This window comes from Caretta caretta, chromosome 1 (assembly GCF_965140235.1).
Source record: "Caretta caretta isolate rCarCar2 chromosome 1, rCarCar1.hap1, whole genome shotgun sequence".
Classification (NCBI taxonomy): Eukaryota; Metazoa; Chordata; order Testudines; family Cheloniidae; genus Caretta; species Caretta caretta.
Window position 1 is genome coordinate 163,061,823 of NC_134206.1, and position 25,019 is coordinate 163,086,841.

The 25,019-nt window shown below is 43.4% G+C and overlaps 2 protein-coding genes across 5 annotated transcripts in view; one reads left to right on the plus strand and one right to left on the minus strand.

The window, feature by feature from the left end:
• Window positions 1-306: 306 nt before the first annotated feature.
• RIPPLY3 (ripply transcriptional repressor 3) lies at window positions 307-23,819 on the minus strand. Of its 3 annotated transcripts, none has more exons than XM_048867179.2 (5): window positions 23,731-23,819; window positions 9,179-9,492; window positions 7,675-7,741; window positions 2,656-2,723; window positions 307-1,838 (listed from the first exon to the last, which is right to left on the minus strand). In XM_048867179.2, the coding sequence occupies exons 2-5, from the start codon at window positions 9,349-9,351 to the stop codon at window positions 1,688-1,690; spliced, it is 459 nt and encodes a 152-aa protein (XP_048723136.1). In that variant the 5' UTR covers window positions 9,352-9,492; window positions 23,731-23,819; the 3' UTR covers window positions 307-1,687. The 3 variants fall into 3 exon arrangements, with proteins under 3 accessions (XP_048723136.1, XP_074988954.1, XP_048723143.1); XM_075132853.1 differs by having other exon boundaries at window positions 9,179-9,223; window positions 23,731-23,813; XM_048867186.2 differs by having other exon boundaries at window positions 9,179-9,391; window positions 23,731-23,812.
• Window positions 19,139-25,019, plus strand: part of HLCS (holocarboxylase synthetase) — a 216,857-nt gene continuing 210,976 nt past the window's right edge. Inside the window, exon 1 of one of the 2 annotated variants that reach the window (XM_075132835.1) lies at window positions 19,139-19,160. Coding sequence is in view for 1 of the 2 variants with exons in the window: in XM_048867137.2 (XP_048723094.2) it covers window positions 23,704-23,952 (249 nt within the window). In the remaining variant the exon portion in view is untranslated. Of the gene's footprint in view, window positions 19,161-23,683; window positions 23,953-25,019 lie in introns of those variants that run through there. The other variant, XM_048867137.2, reaches the window with a different exon arrangement.

Consider the following 25,019-nt stretch of genomic DNA (forward strand, 5'->3'; position numbering starts at 1 on the left):
AACAAAGCCTAGTTCCTTTGCCACCCAGTGCAGTAGCTGGTAACTAACATTGGCCCCAATTCTACAATCCTTTATTCATGTGATTAATCATGACTCACATAAAATGACCTATAGAAGACAATACATGTACTGTACTTAAATGAAGAACTACAGGATTGGACTTGTCCTGTTCCCAGAGATACACTGTAACCATGTGACTGCAGCGCAAAGAAGGAAATAAATAACAATGCTCATTTCAATTCCATTAGAAACTTAGAGAAAAGAAGAACATTAACGTTTCTCAAATGAAAAGTGAGAAATTTTATTTTCTAATCTCTATACAAGTATTTACAAAGGAGAAAACATTTTTAAAAAAATTGATATTGTTCCAATCTATCTAATTTAATGCAATGGAATGTCTTATACACTAATTCTGCAAGCAGTTATTCAAGCACATAACTTTAGGGACAAGAATAGTCCCACTGATTTCAACTGAAATATTCACATACATAAAATTAAGCACATGCATAAATCTTTGCAGAATCAGGGCTGTACTCAAAATAAGATGGTAGTTAATTATTTTCATACATCTAGAAACTGTACAAAATATTTATAAAGACAAACAGCAATATTCCAACACTACAAGTGAGAAACTAGAGAATAACTAGGAAGAGATATTTTGAATTTGGAAGTTTGCGGGGGAGGGGTGGAATAAATAATCCTTTCAAAACCCTGCCTACATGTCAAAGTCTGTGATAGGAAGCAGATTTTTAAAAGCTTTGGCTAAAAAGATGAACTTGGCATAATGTTGTTAAAATGGCTTATGAAAGCAATTAGCAAGACTAAGCAGTAATTTAGTCACCCTGCTTCTGAACACAAAAGAAATTAGAGGATGTTCCGCTCTAAATCCGAACTTTATAGTTGATTTGTAATAAACTATGCTAAAATCCCAGCTTCAAACCCACTAAATTTTAGAAAAGTTTAGAATAGGATTTGAATTTTGCAGTTTGGACCCTTCTTTAATGTTCTCTTCTGCACATCTTTCATGTATCTAAGGTCCTTCTATAGCTATACCTCAGCCTTTGTTGTTGTTGTTTAAAATTCTCTAATACACACTTTAATTCACTGTTAAATCATATTTTATTATTCATGCTTTGGCACCTTTTCCTGATTAATGGCAGAGCTCTTTTCTGATTACTTAGGGAGCAGAATTTGTAGCAGCTTACAGGCAGAATCCCAGATGATATAGTGGGACAATGGATATGAGTTTCTCATTTTATACATCTCACCAAAAAAATCAAATGTAGAGAGGTGTTGGGGAGGGAGTGTATATTTTTCCTAAAATCAGGCATATATTTTCATCTTCCAACACAACATAAAACAGCATTTGTGCTGAGCACAGTGTAATGGTAACAGTGACATTAATGGTTTTAATACAGATGTTACTCCAGCCAGAGTGAATTTGGGGACCACACAAAGCTCTGCAACTTAAAATTCTAGAAACTGCTATAAGGACTTTTGTTCCTGTGAGCCTCCCAAAAAGAAAACAAACCTTCCATGTTTGTTGCTATTTGCATCACCCCACTATTTTTCATGTGACAGCAAGAAGATGATTCTCACATGAGCTTTAGATCTGTTTTTTGGTTTATATGATTTTTGCTAGTAAATACATTAGAGGCCATTTTTTTGTCTCTTGATTTACATGGATTTACAAAGCTGAATTCCTTTCTTCCTCGTCATCTTCAGAATCAGAGTCATCATTGTAGAAATGAATTGTGGCTTGTACTGGAAAACTGGCCAGAACCTTCTTTCCAATGTTGTGTAGGAACTTCTGGGATTTAGATTTGGGCAAATAAAGTCTAGTAAAACAAAACAAAATCACTTATAAAAACCATGTAAAACTATAAGAATCCTTCCAGACTAACTGACTCAAGGCTTGTGTCTGAAGGCTACATTTCTTCACTTCTTTGTGGAAGGGAGGCTCCTTTGCATCCTTGATGGCTTCTCTCTCCTCTTCATCTCTCCATGTTTTAAACCATCCTTCTATCTAAAGGACTCACTGAAGTAGTCCCATCTCTTCCCTGGGTGGTACTATTGGTGTTGATAGTGAATAATACTCCCAGTTACTTTTTTGGGAGGTGGGGGGAATGTCAAATATTGGGTTAGCCAGAGGTCTCTGTTTGACAAAGAGCTGCTCCTGAGAACATGAGCAAATGTGATTTTTCTAGAACTCTGCAGACTTGATAGTCAGGGAGAGGATGTGTTTGTTTGTTAATGGTGGTGGGGAGTTTGAGGAAGGGTGCTGGAAGGCTGGTTTAAGGCTGTGGTCTGTTGTTTTTGTGTAGGTTGGTTCTAGTAGTAGATGTGTCTCTCTGGGTAGAGGAGGAGAAGGTATATACTATTAAATACCTTGACTTTCAATTTCCTTTTCTGAGGAGATGTTAATTATGAAACCTTGACTCACAGTGGGGTAAGTCTGGTCTGTCAGGATGATATTGACTCTTTCAGTGGCTTTCTAATGTCATGATTTAGCATGTTGCTTCAGATCCTGCTTACCTTGTGTGTCTTCTCAGGTGAATTACACAGTTTGACACTTTGCCATGGGGGGAATTTATGACTGAAGAACAAAAATACAAATTTCACTTTTCCTGGATCAACTTAGAGGATTCATCTCACCTCACTGGATGCTGAAACCCCAAAGCTCCTTTTGAGCTAAAATTTCTCTGATCACCGTCCAGGTCAGACTGTAAAGACACATGTGATTTAGAAACAGCTGTAAAAATTATCTAAGATTTTACAATTTTCTTGTAATGGCAAGAAAATGCAGTAATATATATTAATTAAATCTCAGGTATTATATCATCAGACATCCATGGAGTATAATTCCACTGCGTTAAATTTTCAAACTACTGTACTTAAAACTTCCCATCTAAATGAATAATTAAATATTTCAGGCTTTTGTTTTAAAGGGAACATTTTAAAAAAAATATTACTATTATTATTACTTTGGTAATATAGCACCTAGTGGCCCCAGTCCATTGTGCTAGGTGCTGAACAAACACACCGAGATACTTCTTTTGTGTTGGCTGGGTTCAGCTGGCAGCAATAGCCTCTAAAATGGAGGACTCAAGCCACACCATAGTTTGTGCTCCTTCCCAATGCAGATACTGCAGTGGAATCCTAGGAGATGCTACACTATTAGAGGTACTGTGAATGAGATGTTAAACTGAAGTCCCTTTTACCCTGGTCCTGGAGAGGGAGCTGCTGAGTGAAATCAAAGATCCCATGATACTTTTCAAAATGAGGAGGGTACCACAGAAGTTAGAGATGAAAAAGATTTTTTGGATCATCTAGTCAGTATCCCTGTCCATAGAGGATAGTCCATATGGATAGTGCTATTGCTGAACTTACCTGGACAGGTTCTGATACTGCAATGACTAACTTGGTACTGTAAAGCTGTGATGGGTTGTACTGGGGAAGCCCTGCTGCTCTTCTACATCCCACCCCAGGAAAAAGCAAGGTACAAGGAAAAGAACCTCAAAAATGGTCCTCCACCACTGCCTAGAGAGGCCTTACTGGACTGGCCAGCTTGAAAATTAGAGAGACCTGGTCCTCCAAGGGCTAGAGACAGCCAATAAGAGCCCAGCAGGCTCAGATAAAAGGAGCTGCAGGAGCTTAGCATATCAGTTCCAGGCTGAGACCAGAGGAGGGAAGAAGTGGCTTCCTCTCTGGCCAAAGGAGACTGACAAGTAGCTAAAGGTTATTTCTGGCTGAATTTACACTGAGATTGCAGAGGGAGAAGAACCTGGGGATGCTGAGAGATAGGGCTGGAGATAAAGGTGGTGAGTAGTGTGTAGCTGCTGTGTATAAAGTGCCTGGGTTGGAACCCAGAGTAGTGGGCAGGCCTGGGTTCCTCTAGTGCAGGGGTGTGCAAACTATGGCCCGTGGGCTGGATCCGGCCCGCCAGCTGTTTTAATCTGGCTTTCGAGCTCCCGCTGGGGAATGGGTATGGGGGCTGCTCCACGTGGCTCCCAGAAGCAGCAGCATGGCCCGCCCTCTGGCTCCTACACATAGGGGCAGCCAGGGGCTTCTGCTCTGCACACTGCCTCCGCCCCAAGTGCTGGAACTGCAGTTCCCATTGGCCGGGAACCGCAGCCAATGGGAGCTGCAGGGGCGGTGCCTGTGGATGGGGCAGCGTGCAGAGCTGCCTGGCCGAGCCTCTACATAAGAGCTGGAGAAGGGACATGCCGCTGCTTCCAGGAGCCACTTGAGGTAAGAGCCGCCCAGACCCTGCACCCCTAAGCCTCTCCCTATACCCCAACTTCCTACCCCAGCCCAGAGCACCCTCTTGCACCCCAAACCCCTCATCCCCAGCCCCACCCCAGAGCCTGCACCCCCAGGAGTGCAGAAAGGTCCCCAGGAGCAGCTCCAAGGCAGAGGGCAGGAGCAGCACATGGCAGTGGGGGGAGGGACAGCTGAACTGCTGGCAATTGATAGCTTGCTGGGCGGCTGCCGCACAGGGAACTTAGGGGAGCGGGGAGCTGATAAGGGAGTTGATGGGGGGCTGCCGGTCCATCCTGGTTCCAAGCCCCCACCAGCTAGCTGCAACGGGCTGCTTTTCCTGCAAGCAGTGGACAAAGCAGGCGGCTGCCAAACAACGTTATAAGGGAGCATTGCACAACTTTAAATAAGCATGTTCCCTAATTGATCAGCAACGAAACAACATTAACCAGGATGACTTTATGTGAGGAGTTACTGTATAGGAATTCTGTAGCTGAGGAATCTTGCTTAAGTCTATTAGAATGGGCCTTCCCCCTCGCTACCCCTCCACACTTATAAAGTAGTCAAGAATCTTCCTCAGCTATTGTGCACCTGGTAAGGAGTGCCAAAGTGGGGTTCCTCTCCTTCATTCCTCATTAGGTCCCCAAATGTGGAGACTCCTGGTTTAATGAGGGATCTTGGGTGGGCCCTGCAGCATAAAAGGGAGGGAGTTGGGAGGTTCTGGACAACAAGGGAAACATTAATATTAAAACCAGCTGTTTGAACTGTGCATAATTTTTTTAACAGTGGCAGGCTCCTAGAAATTAAGATGGATGACCTACTACATTCAGTGAATAAATTGGTGGGAGCCAGATACAGCTGAAAACCTCATGTATAGGATGCATAAAATGTTCTATACAGATGTGATTTTTTTCAATGTAAAGAGTATTACAGCTACCTGATCCCGGAAACCTTAACTCCTCCAAGTTGCCCAGTCTCTTTGGAACTTCTTGCTATTTCATTCCTCAAGTTTTCGCTGCTGGTTCTGAGTATCCATAGATGCAGATGTGCTAAGGAGTGTTGGGTGGGAGACCCACTCATCTGATGGGTACCTGCCAGCAAAGCTTAGAACTCTGCTGTGTAGGTACATTCTTCTGTAAACCTGCTGGAGTTGCCCCCTTGAAATCTCATCCAGGAGCCATCCAAAGGTTGGGTCAGCAATGGCCACCAACCTTAAAAGGCTCACAAAAAGGGAAGAAGAGGTGTTCCACAGCTACACACCTTAGAATATAGGGGAATCGGTATAAGCCGTGACCCTCATAAGATGTACATTGTGGATAGCTGTAGCCTAAGCTAGGATCCTGCAAACACTTATGCATGTGAGTACTACCATTGAAGTCAATAGCTATGTACTTTGAACTAAACAAAATTAAAAAAAAACTATCACCAGAATATGAAGAAGTACCTTTGAATAAAGACTATTTTTATACCACATTTCAACCTTTTTTCTCTATCTGTTTTAGCTGTAGCACTGTCCAAAAAAAATCACTTTTTTGGCTCAAACTTTCTCACTCCCATTCATCCCACTCACAGTTAGGCAGAGACTAAGAATTAAACCTTCCGCCTGAGAGGTTATTTTAATGGTGCTAGAATGGAAATTGTTGTTCAACATTAACTGTTATGCTTCCTTTCACACCTGCTATCATATCCCAGGTCCTGTTTTTATAGACAATAGCAGAGAGTTATAAAGAACGTATCTTGAAACTATTGTTCTATTTTTATTAGGGCTTAATTGTGATTAATTGCACTGTTAAACAATAATAGAATACCGTTTATTGAAATATTTTGGATGTTTTCTACATTTTCAAATATTTTGATTTCAGTTACAGCACAGAATACAAAATGTACAGTGCTCACTTTATATTTATTTTATTACAAATATTTGTGCTGTAAAAAACAAAAGAAATTGTATTTTTCAATTCACCTAATACAAGTACTGTAATGCAATCTCCTTTATCACGGAAGTTGAATTTACAACTGTAGAATTATGTACAAAAAAACCCTTGCATTCAAAAATTAAAACAAAGTAAAACTTTAGTGCCTAGAAGTCAACTCAGTCCTACTTCTTATTCAGCCAATCACAAGTTTGTTTACATGTGCAGGAGACAATGCTGCCCGCTTCTTATTTACAATGTCACCTGAAAGTGAAAACAGACGTTCGCATGGCACTGTTGTAGCCGGCATTGCAAGATATTTATGTGCCAGACGCGCTAAAGATTCATATGTCCCTTCATGTTTCAACCACCATTCCAGGGTACATGCATCCATGCTGATGACTGGCTCTGCTCGATAATGATCCAAAGCAGTGCAGACCGACATATGTTCACTTTCATCATCTGAGTCAGATGCCACCAGCAGAAGGTTGATTTTCTTTTTTGATGGTTCAGGTTCTGTAGTTTCCATATCTGAGTGTTGCTCTTTTAAGACTTCTGAGAGCATGCTCCGTACCTCATCCCTCTCAGATTTTGGATGGCATTTCAGATTCTTAAACCTTGGGTCGAGTGCTGTAGCTATCTTTAGAAATCTTACATTGGTACATTCTTTGTGTTTCCTCAGATCTACAGTGAAAGTGTTCTTAAAACGAACAACATGTGCTGCATCATCATCCGAGACTGCTATAGTATGAAATACATGGCAGAATGCGAGTAAAACAGAGCACAAGACTTACTATTCTCCCTCAAGGAGTTCAGTCAAAATTTAATTAATGCATTATTTTTTTAACAAGCACCATCAACATGGAAGCGTGTCCTCTGGAATGGTGGCTGAAGCATGAAGGGGCACACGAATGCTTAGCATATCTGGCCTGTAAATACCTTGCAATGCCAACTATAAAAGTGCCATGCGAATGCTTGTTCTCACTTTTAGGTGACACTGTAAATCAGAAGCCCGCAGCATTATCTCCTGTAAATGTAAACAAACTTATTTGTCTTAGCGATTGGCTGAATAAGAAGTAGGACTGAGTGGACTTGTAGGCGCTAAAGTTTTACATTGTTTTGTTTTTGAGTGCAGTTATGGAACAAAAAAACCCTCTACATTTGTAAATTGCACTTTCACCATAAAGAGATTGCATTATGGTATGAGATGAATTTAAAAATACTATTTCTTTTATCATTTTTACAGTGCAAATATTTGTAATAAAAATAATATTAAGTGAGCACTGTACACTTTGTATTCTGTGTTGTAATAGAAATCAATATATTTGAAAATGTAGAAAAACATCCAAAAATAGTTAATACATTTCAATTGTTATTCTGTTAACAGCCCTAACTTTTATAAGAAGAAAATTGGCCTCCTATGTTCTTCTCGTTTTGACTTTTTTTTTTTTTTTTAAACACACTTGGCTTTCTTTGATTTTTTTCCAGAACTTAACCTTACCATTCCTTGATGTCCCAGTTCAGCATCTCTTGCTGTGAGAATCCAGGGTCTCCATAAGGTAGGGTTGCTGAAAGTTTAATGAAGAACAACACACTCTCATAGGTAATTCTTTATGATAATTGGCACATTTCAGTGCAATTATAGTTACCTTCATTACATGCTATCTGTGCCTTTGAAATAAGTTTATTCTTGTCTCAACACATTGATATGGGTAAATGTAATTTCAGTGGTAGGTCTTATTCTGCCCGCGGGCTTCTCTATGTGCTGTCAGTTTACATGCACTAAAATTAATAACAAAGGAAAGTCTGAATTGGATAAACGGTTAGTCCCACATATTAGCTATTGGTACAATATTAATTGATTTCACAATCCAAGGGGCTCACCAAGGGATTACATTTAAATCAATTTTAGAATGTTTAATTTATAGAATATACTTAACTTCCTATTAATCTTATTATTCATGAAATAAATTAGGTAGTTTATTGAATTATACTATCCCAATTCCTCAGTGACATGAGGAAGAGCTCTGAAGCTTGGAAGCTTGTCCCTTCCACCAACAGATGTTGGTCCAATAGAAATTACCTTGCCTACCTTATCTCTCTGATATCCCAAATAGGTATTCCTAATTAAAGTGGATTGCACCTGGCTTTGCATGATCAACTTGATTTTTTTTTTTTTGCTTATGTTTTGATCATAGGGTAGCTGATCTATTTTTATTAAGTCGGCAATTTATTACATTAAAGTGATGCTGCTAACTTGAAATCTAATCAATTTAATAAAAACGTAAGCAGTTTCTTGTACTACACCAGCCTCTTTCTCCCCTCTAATAATTTTTTAGTTTTACAATCACATTTACCTATTTTTAAATGTCTTTTCTCTCCTCTGTAACTAAATACCCACACAAAGAGGAAAGAGTGAAACTGATTATACTCTAACTGCTGTCAAATGCTCAAAGTAAATAAACTGAAAAAACAGTTCTTATCTTTCAGTTAAAGTAACCTTATTTGTAACTAGAGCTGAATGAAAAATTTATCATTTGGAAACCTTCTTCAATTAAAAAAGACAATTATTGCAAAAATAAAAATTCTCACCAGCTCTGTAATATGTTTTTAACATGTAAAAATAGGAGATAAAACAGAAAAGTGGGTTTTTTTTAATTTTATTTTTAAGCTGGTAGTTCTTTATGGTGCAGTCTGTTTCCAATCAGCTATTAGAGAAGGTCACATTGATTATGTGCAACCTGCACTTAGTCTAAACAACTAGATAGGCTGGCTATTTAAATGACTTTGGAAGTGGTATGGATCCCACAGTGTAGTTTAGCAGGGGGTGTTATTTTAATGAAAAATTTTGTCCATAATTAGAGAGAACACTGAATTGCTTCTCCAGGGACTGAATGCCTACCTTTATGCAAGTCCTGTCTTTGCCCATTGTAGCTACATAGTATTCCTGTTAGAGATTTTTAAAACTGGGTTGTTGAGGAAGCATTTCTCCTTTTCTGTCTTACCTTTCTGCCTGCTCTCTTGGATGGAGAGAATGCGGCTGGATATCTCTGGAAGAATGACAGATCTGAGTCACTGTAGCCTGGAGCAAGAATTTAGCAGCTTCAGCCTCCATAGTGCTTGCTTGCCTGTCTGCTGTTTTGTGTTCCTGTGCCTGGCTAGCTGCTTCTCCAGGCATTTCAGCTCCTCCTTTATTGCAGCTACTCAAGAGTACTTACCTAAAACAAGCAAGCCTTCAGGTAAATGGAGGGATATGACCTTAATGAGTTCCCCTCTATCTCCTCCAACTATTTCAAAGTTTTCCTGTTGTCATGGTGTTCTATGGAGAGTGTAATAAATACAGTACTTTAGTTTACTTTAATCGGCATATTATAGTGGAAATAACCTAAACTCTTTATCTTTCTGCCTTTGTTTTACCTATTTTTGTTTTATGTGAAGTACACTGTGAATATATGTATTTGTGTGTAAATAAAAATTAAGTAGGAAAATCTACAACCTCAAATATCTAACAAAACAAATGGAAAAAATACCAATCCAGTTCACAGGTGACTTTAAAAAAGACCTTTGTTTTAAAATTACAAAACAGTCTGTCAGTTCCAGATTTCAAAAAAAGGAAAAAATACGAGGGTGAAGGAAGATGATAACTTAAAATGCAAACCTAATGACTGCCTTAAAAACAGAGGATGTTACTTTTAAGCTTGATCTGTTTGGTTGCTAGGAGGAGAAAGCTGATGCTAAGAGAGAATACATCCTCCAACAAAGCATGCTTGGTAATCACTGCCGCTGCTTTGGGGTCCTGCTGTTTCACTGCATATAGTACATATTTTAAACTACCAGGGTAAGATAGGAATAAACCTTTTCTAAGCTTTCCTGCCCATTGCCTTAATTTGGACCACTAATTACACACAGACTATTATATTGTACAAGAATAGATTTATTGCAGTTGGTAACATTACCTGATTTTCAGTGCTATGGAAAATCATCACATTTGCTCACTTTACAGGTTAAAATACTTATTTGCCTAGCTGCCATCCCTGCAGCTTAATTTGGATCTGACAGTGAATCTGGCTCCCTTCTAGCTTTTGCACCATCATAAGTAATGAATGTTCTGTAGCCGGTACTTAGCAAAAAAATTAAAAATCTCTTGAGGTGTGAACCAGAATAGAATTTAGTTCATTCTTATATATTTTTGTTAGCACTGCAGAGCTAACAGTGTGTAAACAATAGTTTTATTTTTTTTTTAACGAAGTAAGCAGATCACTTTGAAAATATACAGGAATTGGATCTGTTGAGCAGGTGCCATTTTTACATTCACTTTTCTTACGATAACCACACATCCATAGGCTGTCTGTGGTAAGTCACAAAGCTTAGGATCAGAGACCTAAGTTATTCCAGCACTGCTCTAGAAATTGCTGAGGATGCCCAGTTAAACTTGCACAACGTACATCTGCGTCCTCATGCATGTGTGTTACTCTAGTGCAGAAGTGGGCAAACTTCGGCCCGCGGGCCACATCCAGCCAGCGGAACTGTCCTGCCTGGCCCCTGAGCTCCCGGATGGGGAGGCTCACCCCAGCCCCTCCCATGCTTTCCCCCCTCCCCTGCAGCCGCGCTGCTGCACGGGCAGCACAGCTTGTGCCCGGCCACCTCCCAAGCTTTCCAATAAGCCTGTCCTGCCACTCTAAGCAGCATGGTAAGGGGGGGGGGGCGGATGGTTGGATAAGGGGCAGCGGACAGGGGGCGGTTGGATTGGGGTGGAGGTTCTGGGGGGGCAGTCAAGGGACGGGGAAAGGGGGGGTTGGGTAGGCATGGGAGTCCCGGGGGGGGGGCCTGTCAGTGGGCAGGGGTGTGGATAGGGGTCAGGGCAGTCAGGGAAAAGGGAGCGGGGGGGTTGGATAAAGGGTGGGAGTCCTGGGGGGCCAGTCAGGTGACAGGGAACAGGGGGGTTTGGATGGGTCAGGAGTTCTGAGGGGGGCAATCAGGTGGTGGGAAGTGGGAGAGGGTGGATAGAGGGCGGGGGCCAGGCTGTTTGGGGAGGCACAGCCTTCCCTACCCGGCCCTCCATACCGTTTCGCAACCCCGATGTGGCCCTCGGGACAAAAAGTTTGCCCACCCCTGCTCTAGTGTTTAATTGCATGAATACATAGCATTTCTCAAATAATGGTGTGTGTGTGCATATATAATATTTTCTACCGCTTTAAATAGATGCATAGCATCTTGTTCTGTGCACTACACTTTGTATGCCAATAAAGGATCACTAACAACTTGTATGAAAAATACAGTGAATGGTATTTAAATAACAATGTATTAAGTATACAACATGAAATAAAAGCAAAAATCTGCTGGCATATCTAGGCAACCTAAAAAAGCACTCAGGGCCCCTATTCACAAGGTACTTAAGTATTGCCTGACTTTAAGCACATGAATAATTTCATTTATTTTAATTGAATCAGGGTCTAAATTAGCTTTGTTGTCAAATGCCTACTCAGAGAAGTTGTGCTGCCAGTTGAAAAGGATAGCTGATGACTAAGTCCTTGATCATGCAATCAGATCCATATGGGTAGATACTTGGGTTCATGTGCCCTATGACGTCAGTGAGACTTTAGCTCAGGGGTGAGAAACTTTTTGGCCCGAGGATCACATCTGGGAATAGAAATTGAATGGCGGGCGATGAATGCTCACAAAATTGGTGTTGGGGTGAGGGAGGGGGTGAGGGCTCTGGTTGGGGGTGCGGGCTCGGGAGTGGGGCTGGGGATGAGGAGTTTGGGGTGTAGCAGGGTGCTCTGGGCTGGGATTGAGGGGTTTGGAGAGCGGGAGGGGGAACAGGGCTGGGGCAGGGGTTTGGAGCACAGGGAGAGGCTCAGGGGTGCAGGATCCGGGCGGCGCTTACTTCAAGTGGCTCCTAGAAGCAGCGGCATGTCCCTTCTCTGGCTCTTATGTAGAGGTGCGCCCAGGCAGCTCTGCACGCTGCCCCGTCCGCAGGCACCGCCCCTGCAGCTCCCATTGGCTGCGGTTTCCAGCCAATGGGAACTGCAGGTTCAGTGCTTGGGGTGGGGGCAGTGTGCAGAGCAGAAGCCCCTGGCTGCCCCTACGTGTAGGAGCCAGAGGAGAGGCCATGCTGCTGCTTCCGGGAGCCACATGGAGCAGCCCCCATACCCATTCCCCAGCAGGAGCTCGAAAGCCAGATTAAAACAGCTGGCGGGCCGTAGTTTGCCCACCCCTGCTTTAGCTGGCAGCAAGAGTCCCCCAATTTGGATTTTACTGCAGGATCAAGGCCCAAATTATTAAAATACAGTCCTTAGCATGAAGAAATGTTACCAAAAAACAAATCTCCCAACGATATGCAGGACTGCTTTGATTACAGTGGAAGTATGAATTTTTAACAAATCTATTACTCCGTGCTAGACATCTGTATTTAAGGTTGTAGAAAAATGTGAGGTAACATTGCCTTATAGCACTGGTTCAGCAAAGCACTTAACTATGTGTTGAACTTTAATTGCATGGGTAGTTTCATTGGCTTCAGTGGACTATTGACATGCTTAGTTAAGATTGCCTTTGCATTTTGCAGCCTTAACTTTGCATTTCCTGACTTTTGAGTGCTTACTTATGCCGCCATAATCTTACTGCATTTTTAGTATGGATTTTAGTAGTTAGCTTTGCTAATTCAGAACTTTTGTTAGTGCTGTTTCCTAACCCTAATTTATGAATCTTCAAAAGAAAGTCAGTCTGCACAGGATGATTGTGGAGGGATAACTAAGGGCACTCTTGAGCTCTAATTGGCCGCATAGTTTTTTAAAAGTACTTACTCTGTTCTCACAGATAAAAGGCAAGTAGAGTTCTGCAAGTGCAGGAATCGTTGAAAGAAGCCGAACCAAATCAGCAGAATTTGTAGTCTGAAATACTCTATCTCTTTAGAAATTGTAATTTTATTTTAGAAATATGTTGTGTTTTGTTGATATACAGCTACCATTTTTTGCCTTGACACATAAACAGTAAAGATGTTAACCCCTAGGGTTTCCTGCCTACCCAGGAAAGCACCACTAAAGCCCAAACATTGAGGGACTAGACTATTGTTACATAAACAGCGCTGAAGACCTGTAGAGTAATGATCAATTCCTTTACTTTGTGATGTGACTAACAGGATATACTATCTGCCTAAACAGAGGTAATCTACCCCTCTGAATTGTCTTGTATATGCATCACTTTCTTAATACCAATATTTTCTTTAATTCCTAATAATTTTTGGGGGGCGGAGGGAGGGGGGTATGGGTCCAAGAGTGGAATGTGTGGACTGAGGAAAATAATTTAGTTCTGTAAAATGGTACTAGCTGTAAAAATGCTGGAGAGTTGGCTTTTTAAAAAAGTCAGCATTAATCCATTAGCAGTTTTCCCATTTTTAAGAAGGGAATATCATTACAATGTAACTATGTTTTATACAAGTGTTAAATTTTGGTGAAGTCTAATGAAGGTAAGGATGTGCAATCCCCATCAAAAGCATTTTGATTGTTACAGTTAATGTTTATCTGTTCATATGCTGTTCCATGCACTGGGGTGGGGATGGGGCATTCCCCATACTTTTGATATTGTCTGAATGTAGCTTTGATAGAAGGGTCTGATTTTGACTTCATTGGGATTTACAGGTGCTCTGTACTTGTCAGGATCAGGCCCTAACACTGTTTTATTGGTGTTTGGGGACTTTGCTTCAGTAGGTGACTTTATTGCCTTTGAGGAGAAATATGTAAATGTATCTACATTCTTTTGAATTTAATTGATGAATATGTTACTATCCACATCTTTGCATAAATCCTCTCTACTCAGCATCCTTTCTAGTGAAAAAAAATATTTCACTGGGAAAAGAATGCCTTTCCTCAAATCATGACCTCAAGGACAAAAAAGCACCGGATTTGATTTGGGAGCATCTGCTGCTACCCATGTATCTCTTGGTGCAGTATTGCTCAGTTTCAAGGTGCAGATTCTTACTGCCTTCAGAATACATACTTGCTCTGAGGTGGGTGGATTGGGGTAATCCTTTGGCTTCAGTTTCTCATAAAAGAATTAGAATAATTTTTGCACCTGGCATTACTTGATAGTAGTTGTACTGTAGCTATAATTGTTCATTAGGGCTCTGATCCTGCAAACCCTTATGCATGTCGAAAGGTCTGAGTGGTAGCTGTGTTAGTCTGTATCAGCAAAAACAACGAGGAGTCCTTGTGGCACCTTAGAGAATAACAAATTTATTTGGCCATAAGCTTTTGAAATTTATTTGGGCATAAGCTAAGGTGCCACAAGGACTCCTCGTTGTTTTTACTTATGCATGTGTTCATCTTTATGCAAGTGAGTAGTCCCATTGTGGGATGACTATTTACATGTATAAGTCTTTGCAGGATTGAAAAATAAATAGGAGTAACCAAGAACAAAATATAGCCCTAATGTGTTGTCTTAGTCTAACAGGAATTGTAAAAATTTTAAATAAAGATATAGTTTTGAAGACCATCATGTATTAAACAGAAGACAGCACAGAATAAGTCTTTATAGTCATAAATTGCAGACCAAAAAAAAAAAAAAAATCTCAGGGACAGCTTTTGGCTTCTAGCTCACCCACAGAACTTAAAGTATCAGTCCTGTTCAACTTTATCAGTTTGTAACAACTTCTCTTTAAATACTCTTCTGTTCTCTGTGTCCTAATTGTCCCATAATCACATGGCCTTCATTGTTCTCTGCAGAAGGGAGAGGCAGTGGATTACTCACGCTGGCTTCCAAGTCCCTCTTAAGGCTTGTCTACATTTGGAAATTTACTGGATTAGCTATTTCAGAATAATCATTTTGGTACAAGCTCCAGTGTGGACACTCTATGTGTGTATAAGACACACATACACAACACCAAGGAACATAAGTGCGTGCGCATGGGAGCTTATACTGAAATAACTATTTTGGACTAATTATTACAGAATAGCTATTATGATAAATTTCCAAGTTGTAGACAAGTTCTTAATTGCTATAAAATAAAAAGGGAAGCCAGTCTAATTTATTGTTCATAACTTTAATTGATCAGTACTTCCCTGCTTTGTCTTGACAAAGTCTAAACTACACTATAATAAGGCTGTGAAGTCACAAGAGCTAGTCTGGTTTCACACTTGTATAAGTGAGCAGAATTTAGCTCTGATTCTACCCATTTCTTTCCTAAAAGGAAAGTATGCACTTCTAGAAACCAAAGCTTCCAGGCTGCTTTTGGTATTGATATTTTTCCCCCATTCTTATTTTGTATTTTTTTGTTTGTTTCTTTTTTCTCTCTTAAACCTCTTTTGCTACTCTATCACAGGTATCCTCATGCCTGCTTGCTAAATGTCTGACTTTAATATCCTTTTGTAGGGAGCCAGGGTGGCTTCCCTCTGACCCAGAGAGTAAAGAGCCACCCTCTCAGCCTGAGTGGGTGGGGCCAGGCCAAGCTTACGCCCATCCCCGGAAGGGCATAAAGGGTGGGGCCCTTTGCCCAGTGAGGAGAGCAGCTGGCAGGCTGCTTCCTCGCGATCCTGCTGCCGACCCAGGAGGAACCTGACCGGGAGGAAGGCCTGTGTCGACCAGGACTGCCAGCCACTGAATACCCGGAGGACCTGGAGGGGCCCGGCTGTAGGCCAGGCCAGCGTGAGTCTGACACAGAGAGGGAGCTGGACCTGCCAGCAGCTGAATACACGGATGAGCTGGAGGGACCAGAGAGACCCGGGTAGGAAGTAGCCCAGGGGCAGAACTGCACCGTGGGGTGGCTGTGTTTGGTCAGCGGGCGCGGATGGCCCCCCGCTGACCAAGCGGTGGGACCTTCGCCTCCTGCCTTGGGTAGCAAAACTGTGCGCTACCAACCCATACCAGCGCTCCCCTGCCTGAGGGGCGCGCTGCGGACTCTGGCCAGCACACCTTTCCTGCTAATTCCCCAGCGCCCGAAAGGTGTGACCAAGGCCTGCCAGTGGGACCAGAGCTCTCCATCGCCCCCTAGGGGCTTGGAGGACCGACTGAAACCTGTCACACCTTTCCTTATTTTTTTTTTTTAACGGGAAGAGGGTTTGTTCACTCTGTACGATACATAGGATATCACAAATGAGCAAACAGTGTTCAACTAGGAGACATTTTATTTGTGCACCCTCCCTTAGAAATGACGCCAACAAAGAAAAATCAAACAATTTGTACTTCCTGGACATTTCAGGTATGCTATACTATGGAAGCAAAACACATACACAGATAGGGAACAGGTTGGTTTTGCTTGAATCTCTATTGTATCTGTGTTTTGATTTGGTTCCATGTTCTGCTTTTAATATGTATTTTTATTTATAATGAATAAAAATGCCATTGTTGACTCACCCAGGTAAAAAAAAAGTTAGTTATCAAAACATAGCTGATCACATTCAATGTCACTGAAGGATTAACCTCATGGTTAAACAAAAGTACCTGTCCCATCAAGCAAAGATTAAATAAACAGATGGGGTTTCACAATGTGCTCTGAAGGTCAGCAGAAACCACCCCGTTGGACTAGTGTGGAGGAAGTGAATTCCAGAGTTCAGGGCTCTCCCCGAGAATGTATGCTTTGCTTGTTTTACTCTCTTTTGATGTGCTTATGTAAGTGTTTTGACCTGCGTAGCACATTCTGCATAAAGTAAAATCTCAGTTTCAGAATTAGTGTAGTCCTCTAGTCACAGAACAAGGACGGAATGGGCTGTGGGAGTGCAAGCCCAAGTGTTCCTCCAGTTTGACCTAGTGGGGAGAGAATAGTTCAGTTTTCATGTCTTGGCCTTTCTACTGAAATTGCCAACAGTTTCAAAAGAGACACAAGGTGAGTGAGCTGCTCTGTGTAAGCTCGAAAGCTTCTCTCTCTCACCAATGGAAGTTGGTCCAATGAAAGATATTACTTAGGGTTACCAGACGTCCTGATACTGTTGGGATGGTCCCAATATTAGGGGCTTTGCCAACTATAACCCCCCCCTCACAAAAAAAGTGTCCCGATTTTTCACACTTGCTATCGGCTCACCCTAATATTACCTCAGTCACCATGTCTCCTTAATATCTTGGGACCAACACGGCTACAACAACACGGCATACAACAGTTTAAACAATTTCAACAGTTTGTTGTGGGAGTCTAAAGTTATGTCAAAGGTGCTTTTTTTTTTTTTTTTTGCTCCTTACTCTTCATTTAAACACTCACTTTTAGACTGTTAGGATCGAGCTGTCCATTTGTGGTACTGAAGGTATATGCGCTTGACTGAGCTGAGTGCTGTTACAGCAGAACAGAGAAGCCTGGCCTAGTTGGATGATGCCTGAAACTATATCCCTTACTCCTGCGGGGCATTCTGCACCAAAAAATTAAAAATTCTGTGCCAAAAAAAAAAAATTCTGTGCACAATATTTTAAAATTCTTCAAATTTTATTTGTCATATAAATGTGGAGGATCCAGCATGGCATTGGGGAGTACAGGCCACTGGGTGCACAGAGGTGGGAGATCACTGTGCAGCTCCCCCGCCCAGGACACAGACTCAGCAGTGAGGCTGCACCCAACCCTGACATAGCGCAGGCCCCAGAAACACCCCAGGGACCTGTGCCTCTGTGCCAGGTGCACCAGGTGTGTGCAGGCAGGCTCAGCAAGGCAGGATCCAAGTGTGAAGGGGCTTAGTGTGGGGGGGATCTAGGTGTGTGTTGAGAGGTTTTTGTGTGGGGCAAACTGGGTTCGGGTGGCTCAGTGGGGGATCCAGGTGTGTGTGGGGGTTCTGGATGCAACAGTAATGGGAATCTGCAGGGGGGTCCAGCTGAACATAGTTGGAGGTCAGCCGGGGGGGGGAGGGGATAGAGCTTGGCAGGGGATCCAGGGTGTGGGGGGGGGCTCAGTGGAGAGTCCAGATGCTGGGGGAGTGGGGCTCAGTGGGGTGGGGATCAAGGTGCAGCTTGTTGGGGCTTGGTAGGCTGGGGATCCGGGTGTAGGTGGCTCATTGGGATGGTCCAGGTGCAGGGGGAGTGGAGCTCATTGGGGTGGTCCAGATGAAGGGGGAATGGGGCTTGTTGGGGAGTCTCGGTATGAGGTTGTCTGGATACACAGGGGTTGGGTGGATGGGGGAGCAGCTTCCTGTACAATAACCCCTTCCCTGCAGCTGAGGAGTGATGGGTGCAGGAAGCGTGGGGGTGGGGAAGAGTTTGCAGAGCTTCCTACAGCCGGTGGAGAAATCTGGGGGTGGGTCTAACATGGCCTCAGATGTTGTGCAGTGGAAGAGGAAGTCTCCCTTCCCGTCCTCCCCAGCCAAGCCAGGACTAGCAGCTGAGACCGGTGCCGGGTAGGAGCCACCAGCAGGGTCTTCCCCAGTCCCGCCCTCTGCCCATGGTGATTTACCTCTGCCAGCTGCCCTGGGCACCCGAAACATATTGCTGGGGAGGATCACATGCCTGCTCTTGTGGCTTCTCTTTGGTTCCCTGTCAGAAAGTAATTTTTCTGTGGGGAAGCAAATAAATCTGTGGGGGACATTAATTCTGCGCATGCACAGTGGTGCATAATTACCCCGGGAGTAATCTGTGTACACATGAGCTACTCCTGAAGTAACTAGCATATTAGAATCTACCACAGGAATAAGGAGGGCTTTCTAGGAACCCACCTGTTGCTTCACCTGCAGCTAAAGGAGCATATTTGTAGCATATGCACAGGCAAACTTGGGGTCATGCAGCTTTCCTCACCCATGCTACCTTCCCACAACAGCCATCCTGCACTTTCATTCAGTGTAGCAAACTGACTTATATGTATTGCAACCCTATGTGAAATCAGGCTTATCAGTTTGATTGTTTTGCCCTCTAGTGGTTGGCCTAAAAAAGACTTGGATCTTTAGCTAGATGTAAAGTCTATGATGATGGAGATGCTGTTCCTTTAAGGAATAATGATGCATACTGGGATAGGGCCAAGTGTCATTGTTGTATCCATTTTTAGCAAGGTAAGAGTCAATCCGAGTACCATGTACGATCTCATACTTGGTAAGTACTTTAGCTATAAAATACAGAATACATTATTCTATTGTGCTTGAGTATATAAGTTGCTATATAACACCAGTGACAGCAAATAAGACTTTGACTTAGACAATAGAACTCATCTTCTATTCTAACTCTTGCTTACATGTATATTATGCATGACTAGTGTTTTATTTACATCTGTGCTGCACAGACCTAAAGGTGAGACTCTAATCTATTAGCGTGCTGAGCCATTAAATCCCCTGTACCCACACAAAATATTGTATATCAGAATAGTGATCGCACATCCTTACTGAAAGCAGAAGTCAAATCATTCCTTTCTCTCTCCCTCAGTTGCCTGGAAGAAGGAATGTTTGGAAAATAGAATCCACTTTCTGGAGATGTGTTAGTGTTTATGGTTGATATAAAATGTCATTCTTATAGTAATGGTGTTATCCAGGTAGCTGCAGTGATCCGTATGATCGCACCTTCTCCAACCTCCATGGTTACAATGGTGAAGGGACTGAGAAAGAACAGCTCTGAAATACCCCTTATGTTTACTTGATATGGAAGGAGCAAACTAGTAGTCGTGAACCATTCATTAATGGTGAACCATTTGATATACTTGCTGTATGTATCACAACTAGAGTTGAGGAGAAATGGAGGAAAAATGTAAACGTTGGGAGAAAAAATTAGGAGTGGAGGGGCCTCATATCAAGAGAGGGAAAGATGGCTAAGATGGTGGGACTTTAGAGATTTGGGTTCAATTTCTAACTCTGCCAAAGACCTTGGGCAAGTCACTTAATCTCCCTGTATCTAAATGTCCCTTCTATCAAATAGGGATAATACCCTACTAAGTATCTAGTGAGAACAAAATATAAGATGCTCAGATACTACGGCAATAAGTACCTGACAGAGAAACATCGAGCCAATCTAGGCTATAATAGGTAGAAAGGGAAGCATACCACCACTTTCTGTTTGAATTCAAGCACTAGTTATGTCATCCCTGACATCGTATCAGATAAGCAGTAGGACTAAATGTTGTCCTTTTCAATTCTGCTTATGAGCAACCTGTGCATTAAAACAGTTTTCCTCTACAGGCTTGTAGTGTTATTTTAGCATCAAACATCACTTGGCTTGTTGTGATGGGGAGTTCACCCCCATACCAGCCTAGGAAGGCTTAATGAAGCTGAGAAGGGGCCAATTAACCAGGTAGGCCACACATTTCCCCTCAACTGTGGCTTAAGTAACCCTGGATTGATGATGGAGCCCAGCTGAGAAGGAACCAGTGAGGCTGGTATAAAGCCAGTGTCATAAATATAAAGGGAAGGGTAAACCCCTTTCAAATCCCTCCTGGCCAGAGGAAAAATCCTCTCACCTGTAAAGGGTTAAGAAGCTAAAGGTAACCTCGCTGGCATCTGACGAAAATGACCAATTAGGAGACAAGATACTTTCAAAAGCTGGGAGGAGGGAGAGAAACTAAGGGTTTGTGTCTGTTTGTATGCTGCTTTTGCCAGGGATAGAACAGGAATGGAGTCTTAGAACTTTTAGTAAGTAATCTAGCTAGGTATGCGTTAGATTATGATTTCTTTAAATGGCTGAGAAAAGAATTGTGCTGAATAGAATGACTATTTCTGTCTGTGTGTTTTTTTTGTAACTTAAGGTTTTGCCTAGAGGGATTCTCTATGTTTTGAATCTAATTACCCTGTAAGGTATCTACCATCCTGATTTTAGAGGTGATTCCTTTACTTCTATTTCTATTAAAAGTCTTCTTGGAAGAAAACTGAATGCTTTTTCATTGTTCTCAGATCCAAGAGTTTGGGTCTGTGGTCACCTATACAAATTGGAGAGGATTTTTACCAAACCTTTCCCAGGAACTGGGGTGTAAGGGTTGGGAGGATTTTTGGGGGGGAAAGACGTGTCCAAGCTACGTTTCCCAGTAAACCAGTTAGTTTGGTGGTGGCAGTGGATATTCTAAGGACCAAGGATAAAATTAATTTGTACCTTGAGGAAGTTTTAACCTAAGCTGGTAAAAGTAAGCTTAGGAGGTTTTCATGCAGGTCCCCACATCTGTACCCTAGAGTTCAGAGTGGGGGAGGAACCTTGACAGCCAGGAAGCTGGCAACAGAAAAAGGCTGCAGCCAGGGAGCCTGCAGTCACTTTCTGGATATTAGAAAGAGAGGGAAGGAAAGAAACTTTGAGGAGAGGATGTAGGGGAAAAAGCTTGGGGAAAGGATAATAAGGTTTAAGATCAGCAGCCAAGGTCTGCACTATTAGAAAGTCCCTGAGATAGAACCTGAAGTAGAAGGTGGGCCTGGGTTCCTGTGCAAGTGGCATCATCTGGGCAGTGAATGAGAAGAATGGTGGAGGCAATCTCTATGGAAAGACATTAATATCCTGGAAGGAGGAAATCAAATAGTGACTTGGGTAGAGGGCTAAACCACAAAGGGAGAGCACCCAGGGTCTCACAGAGAGGCAGGAGAACACACAGCAAGTGGCAGAAGGGGGTGTTGGACCTGGAAAAAGCTAATCCCCAGAACAACTAGGAAGAAGTGCCTTAGCAGTGCATGGAACCCCATTACACTTGTGCACGTAGGTTCATATTAATTTTGTCCTATACTTTGTGTCCTCAATTCAGTATCAATAGCATCAGTGATGTGGCATTTAGCATGACGGGAGTTACTCATGTTGCCACTCATTGTCTTTATTCTGCCAGATTTATCGGTTTCTTTTCACTGTATATTGCTTTTGTTCCTCTTTTTCCTATGATCTGAGGAGGAAATCACTGAATAAAGACAGGACTGAAACAAATCACTATTATTGACCTGTTCAAATTTCCTTGATACATTAAAAATAAACTTAAGTAAAGTGCCCAGAGAGGTGGTTGGTGCCTCATAAATCCAGTAAAGATATAGTCACCATTCACCTGGGCTGGAGAACTTGCAAACTAAGGCATCTCACAAATAGTTGCATACATGCCTAACTTCATGCCTGTAAACTTCGTGTCCCAATGAATTGAACAGGACTTCTTACAAGTACAAAAGTGAGTATGTGTACAAGTGTTCACAGGATCTAGGCCTATCCTTTCAGTCCTGCAATAAACTCCATGTGGACAAACCCCTGCATCCTCTCAGAGCTCCATTGAAGCCAGTAGGGTTCCACAGAAGTTTAGTGGTCCATTTATATGGATCTGCTTGTAGAATCAGGTTGGGTCTTAAAATCCAGATTCTGCAATCAAAATCTCATACCTCTGGTAAAGCCTAAATCCTAAACAAAGACCTTTTTTTAGAATTTGCTTTTAAAACACTATAGTAGCCTTTTGTATTGGAAGGAGGCTTGAATATTTTTCCAACTTCGTCTCCCAATAATGTTTATATTTATTTATGGGTTTGTTTGCTTTTGGTCAGAATGAAATACACAAAATAGTGAAAATAAACTGTCATATTAGAATAGGTCAATGTTTCTCAAACTGGGGGTTGGGACCCCAAAGTGGCTCATAACCCTTTTTTTAAAGGGGTCACCGGGATTGGTGTTAGACTTGCTGGGGTCAGGGGCTGAAGCCTGAGCCCCACAGCATGGGTCCAAAGCTGAAGCCCAAGGGCTTCAGCCCTGAATGGTGGGGCTCAGGTTACAGGCTCCTCCCCTGAGCTTCAGCTTTGGGTCCACTGGGCCTGGGCTTTATACTCCCTGCTCCTGGGGCAGTGGGACTTGAGTGGGCTCAGGCTTTGGTCCTCCCTCCTGGGGCCCTGTAGTAATTTTTGTTTTCAGAAGGGGATCACAGTGCAATGAAGTTTGAGAAACCCTTGAATTTAATTCCTTCTCCTAGTGCCCCCAAATTAATTTAGTTTAGGTTTGATATTAGGAAAAACTTTTTCACGAGGAGGGTGGTGAAACACTGGAATGCGTTACCTAGGGAGGTGGTGGAATCTCCTTCCTTAGATATTTTTAAGGCCAGGCATGACACAGCCCTGGCTGGGATGATTTAGTTGGGGATTGGTCCTGCTTTGAGCAAGGAGTTGGACTAAATGACCTCCTGAGGTCCCTTCCAACCCTGATACTCTATGAATGGCTGTTACTGTACTTCTTTCCTTAAGGCCCCCTTCGGGAGTGCTAGACCCGTACTTCCACTTTGCATTTTTTGCAGGATTTATTTTTCAGCTATGAAACAAAAACGGGACGACCACACCTGTGCTTACACGGCAGCTGAAATGTGCCTTAATCCACCTTGAGGGTGAAATCGGTTCACCGGGGCATGGGGCGGACAACAGCTGTCGCTCCCCGCCGCCTCCCTCGGGAGCGGAATTGGCTGGCGCCTCGGCAAAGACTGGCCGCGGGGCGGGGCAGCGGCAGCGGCAGCACAAGCGGCGCCCGAACCAGCTGTTTCGCTGCCGCTCCGCGCGCAAGGAAGGGAGCGGGCGTGAAGGCACCAACCAATCAGCAGCCGCTTCCTTTGGGGCAGCCAATCAGAGCCGCAGTTAGATTAGCCAACCGGCGAACGCCTCTCTCTGCTGAGGGTGGGAGGGGGCAGGGCAGCCAATCGGGAACGAGCCGGAGCGGGGCGCCGCCGGCCATGCTGATCACGCTGTGCTACCTGTACCTCTGGGCGCGCTGGGGGGCCGGCTGGGCCGGGCTCATCCGACGCACCGTGCGCCGCCTGCACCGCGCGCGCTGCGCCTTCGTCTTCGGCTGCTGCCGCGGCGGCGCGGGCTGCCCCCCTCCCCGGCGGCGGCGGCGCAGGCAGGGGTCGCCCGGGCTGGGCGAGGAGCCCGTCTGCCTCCGGCTGGGGGACAAGGTCTTCTTCACTGAGGAGACCCCGCAGGTACCCGCCGCGCCCGGCCTCCTGCGTGGGCGTCCAGGCCTGGGGTGGAGAGGCGGGGCCTGTTGTGGGTGGGGTATAGATGGGGCCAGGCCTGTGGGGTGGGTGTTTGCGGAGAGCTGGGAGGGGAGTCACCCTGGGCTTGTCCTGGCTGTGACAGGGAGGTCGGCGGAGTGGATAACTCGGCTTGGGCCAGCCTAGCTGGGGGTGGGAACAGCCACGCTGCCCGGGAGCACAAAGGCCTTGGATTAGCAGCTGAGACACTGTAAATTCAGCAGCTGCATCCCCATTGCTGTATTCGTCCCTCTGCCTCACGCCCTCGCCTGGCTCTTGTAAAGCTTAACTCGAGCTGGGGATTTTTGTGTGTGGAGGGGAGTAAGGTTAGGGCCAAAACTGGAGTTAACCTCAAGCCGACAATAGAATGAAGGGAAGCTCTGGGTTAACTTTCTAGTCATCTGAATCCAAAGATAATATCCCTGCTCCAGGGCTTCTCAGAAATAGGACATAGGGCCGTAAATATCCAGGATTGAGCATCAGTCTCATAGCTGCAGCTGCTGTAATTCTAACAGAGACAAAGGTGGGTGAGGTAATATCTGTTATCAAACCAACTTCTGTTGGTTAGACAGACGAGCCTTCAAGCCACTCAGAGCTCTTCTTCAGGTCTCTGTCTCCAACAGATCTTTGTCAGTAAAAGATATTACTTCACCCACCTTTTCTTTCTAATATTCTGGGACCGACATGGCTACAACTAAGCTGCATACAACAATATAATTCTAAGAGTCATCAATAAGTTTGGTGCTGTATAAACAAAGGCTAAAGACTATCTCTATTTCAAAGACCTTGCAGTCTCTCATCAAGATGTAAATAGAACACATTAGTGACTACGGTCTAGTGTATAGTTACACATGAACACCTACTACTGTGGTTGAGTTAAAGCCTAGTGGGGACCCTGGGTTTTAACCAGACCAGTTTAGCCCATGTTAGGCCATATCTATGCTAGGGGAAAAGATGTGGTTTTTAATCTGTGTGCATTGAATGTATTAACATATTAGTTCAGACAAGGCAAACTA